Genomic DNA, 1,959 nt, shown 5'->3' with positions numbered 1-1,959 from the left:
CTATTGTAGAATCATGACGACAAAATACAGCGCTGTCCACAGCAGGGGGTGCCCGCGGTTATGCAGATATAAATGTCTCATTCTAAGGTAATAAAAACATAACGGTTCATTATGGAAGGTCTTTATACACCACTGAGAACACAGGTGTGGATCTTATATTGCATTTATGTCAATAAATAGTAAAATATAACAAAATATACAAATATAAATATAAAGCAGTGTGGATATGTACAGTATTTTACAGTATTAACAGAAATATATATGATAAAAAGTGGTGAATTAAATACAGTAACAATGAGTACTGGCAGTTGATGAAAAACTACAGTATTGAAGCAGATAATATTACACTTGTCAGTCTTCCTGGACCTGCTTCTTAGGAAAAGTGCAATTCCTTTTATTGTGAATTGTCCCTTTAGAGAGTTGAACTGAATTGTCTGCTGTTATAACATTTATTTTAACCTTCTGTAAGCGATGAAACCGTTTTAGTTTGTCTTTGTGTTTATTGTGTTTACCTCCAATCCCCTATGGAAAGCACTGTGTAACATGGGTTTTAAAAAGGTGCTATATAAATAAAAATGTACTTATTTACTTGCTAAGGAGCAGCTTGTGGCTACAGACTCACTTCCACACTGATTTAAAATAAACCATTAAATTGCACTTAAAGCATAGAAAAGCGCTTTAAACTGCATAACTTAACATCTCGCACTTTATAACAGATTTACTGTAGTAGCTAGCTCATGATCTGCATAGCTTGTTTATTGTGGTGTATTGTATTATTCTTTCTATTGTTTTATTATGTTGACCTTTGAAACGACCGGCCAGGGACAACAGACGGAAATTAGCTTTCTGGCTAAAGCACTGTCCCTTTTAAAATAAGAAAATAAAGACTTGTTGGGAACAGACTGACTGCACTGAGGAGAGATCTGTTTTTTAGGCCGTAATTAAATACAGAATTATCTTCATGAGTTTGAGGGTTCAGCAGATTAAAGTGCCCAGGAGAATAATGAGGAGTTGAAACCTGATCCACGTCCGGGCCAGACCGGTCTTTGGTCCCCTCTGGTGAAGTTTACGTCCTGTTCCTCTCTCTGTGTGTGTTGCAGGATCGTAGAGCGTGGTTACTACAGCGAGCGAGACGCCGCTCACGTCATCAAACAGATCCTGGAGGCCGTGGCGGTAAGACTGCTGTGTTCAGTGTCTGTTGTCACTGTCGGGAAATCCGGCGCCGTCTGAGATTCTGCTTCTCATCACAAAGCAGCCACTTCTGTGACCGGATCCTCCAGCTCCACCCGTCCCTTCAATCATTAGATTACTGTTCACTTCCTCCGTCTCTGTTCAGTCTCTCACGCTAAACCACAGATCATAAACCAGCTGCTCTCAAACTTTCTTTCCCCTGATGTTGTTCTTACATCTGAGGCACAGAGACGTCAGCTGCTGTCAGATTAGAGAGATCTTTGAGTTCCTCTCAGCTAAGAGTTAGCTGTTAGCTTAGAGATCAAATCAAGTCTTATAAAGATTAAAAAGCATCAAAACACCAACAAAACCAGTTTTACAACAGAGTTATCTTCTAGGTTTTATTATCTTAGCGTTAGCTTCTGTTAACTTCCTGTTAGCTCAGAAATACCTTCTAGCTGATTAGCTCGTGAGCTAACAAGATACCACACGTGAATCAGACAGACTTGAAGTTTTCTTCTCTTTTGATGGAGCTAGGCTAACAGTTTCCCTCTGCTTTCAGTCTCTGTGCTAAGCTAGGCTGGACCGATCCATCTGGAACCTCTGCCATGGTTCTGCTCTGAAGTCTGTACTGATTTCCTGCTGCTGTTCAGAAGCAGATTTTGTGTTGTGTAGGAGTTCTTCCTCCTCCAGCTGATGAATCACAGCCTTCCTGTTTCTTTGCAGATTTAATCAAACGTGAAAGTGCCACAAAATCATATTTAAATGGCAACGTGTTGATGATTAAAA

At 39.9% G+C, this 1,959-nt stretch overlaps 1 protein-coding gene across 1 annotated transcript in view; it reads left to right on the top strand.

The window, feature by feature from the left end:
* The window catches only part of LOC123964428 (calcium/calmodulin-dependent protein kinase type IV-like), a gene marked incomplete at its 3' end in the record, with an annotated part of 15,028 nt that extends 13,855 nt beyond the window's left edge, over nucleotides 1-1,173 (top strand). The window contains exon 5 of the mRNA XM_046041415.1: nucleotides 1,101-1,173. Within this exon, the coding sequence (XP_045897371.1) occupies nucleotides 1,101-1,173 (73 nt within the window). The remainder of the gene's footprint in view (nucleotides 1-1,100) is intronic.
* Between the last annotated feature and the right edge of the window lie 786 nt (nucleotides 1,174-1,959).

The sequence above is a fragment of the Micropterus dolomieu genome, unplaced genomic scaffold (genome assembly GCF_021292245.1).
Source record: "Micropterus dolomieu isolate WLL.071019.BEF.003 ecotype Adirondacks unplaced genomic scaffold, ASM2129224v1 contig_2341, whole genome shotgun sequence".
In the NCBI taxonomy this organism is placed as follows: Eukaryota; Metazoa; Chordata; class Actinopteri; order Centrarchiformes; family Centrarchidae; genus Micropterus; species Micropterus dolomieu.
This window is presented reverse-complemented; position numbering and strand designations above follow the sequence as displayed.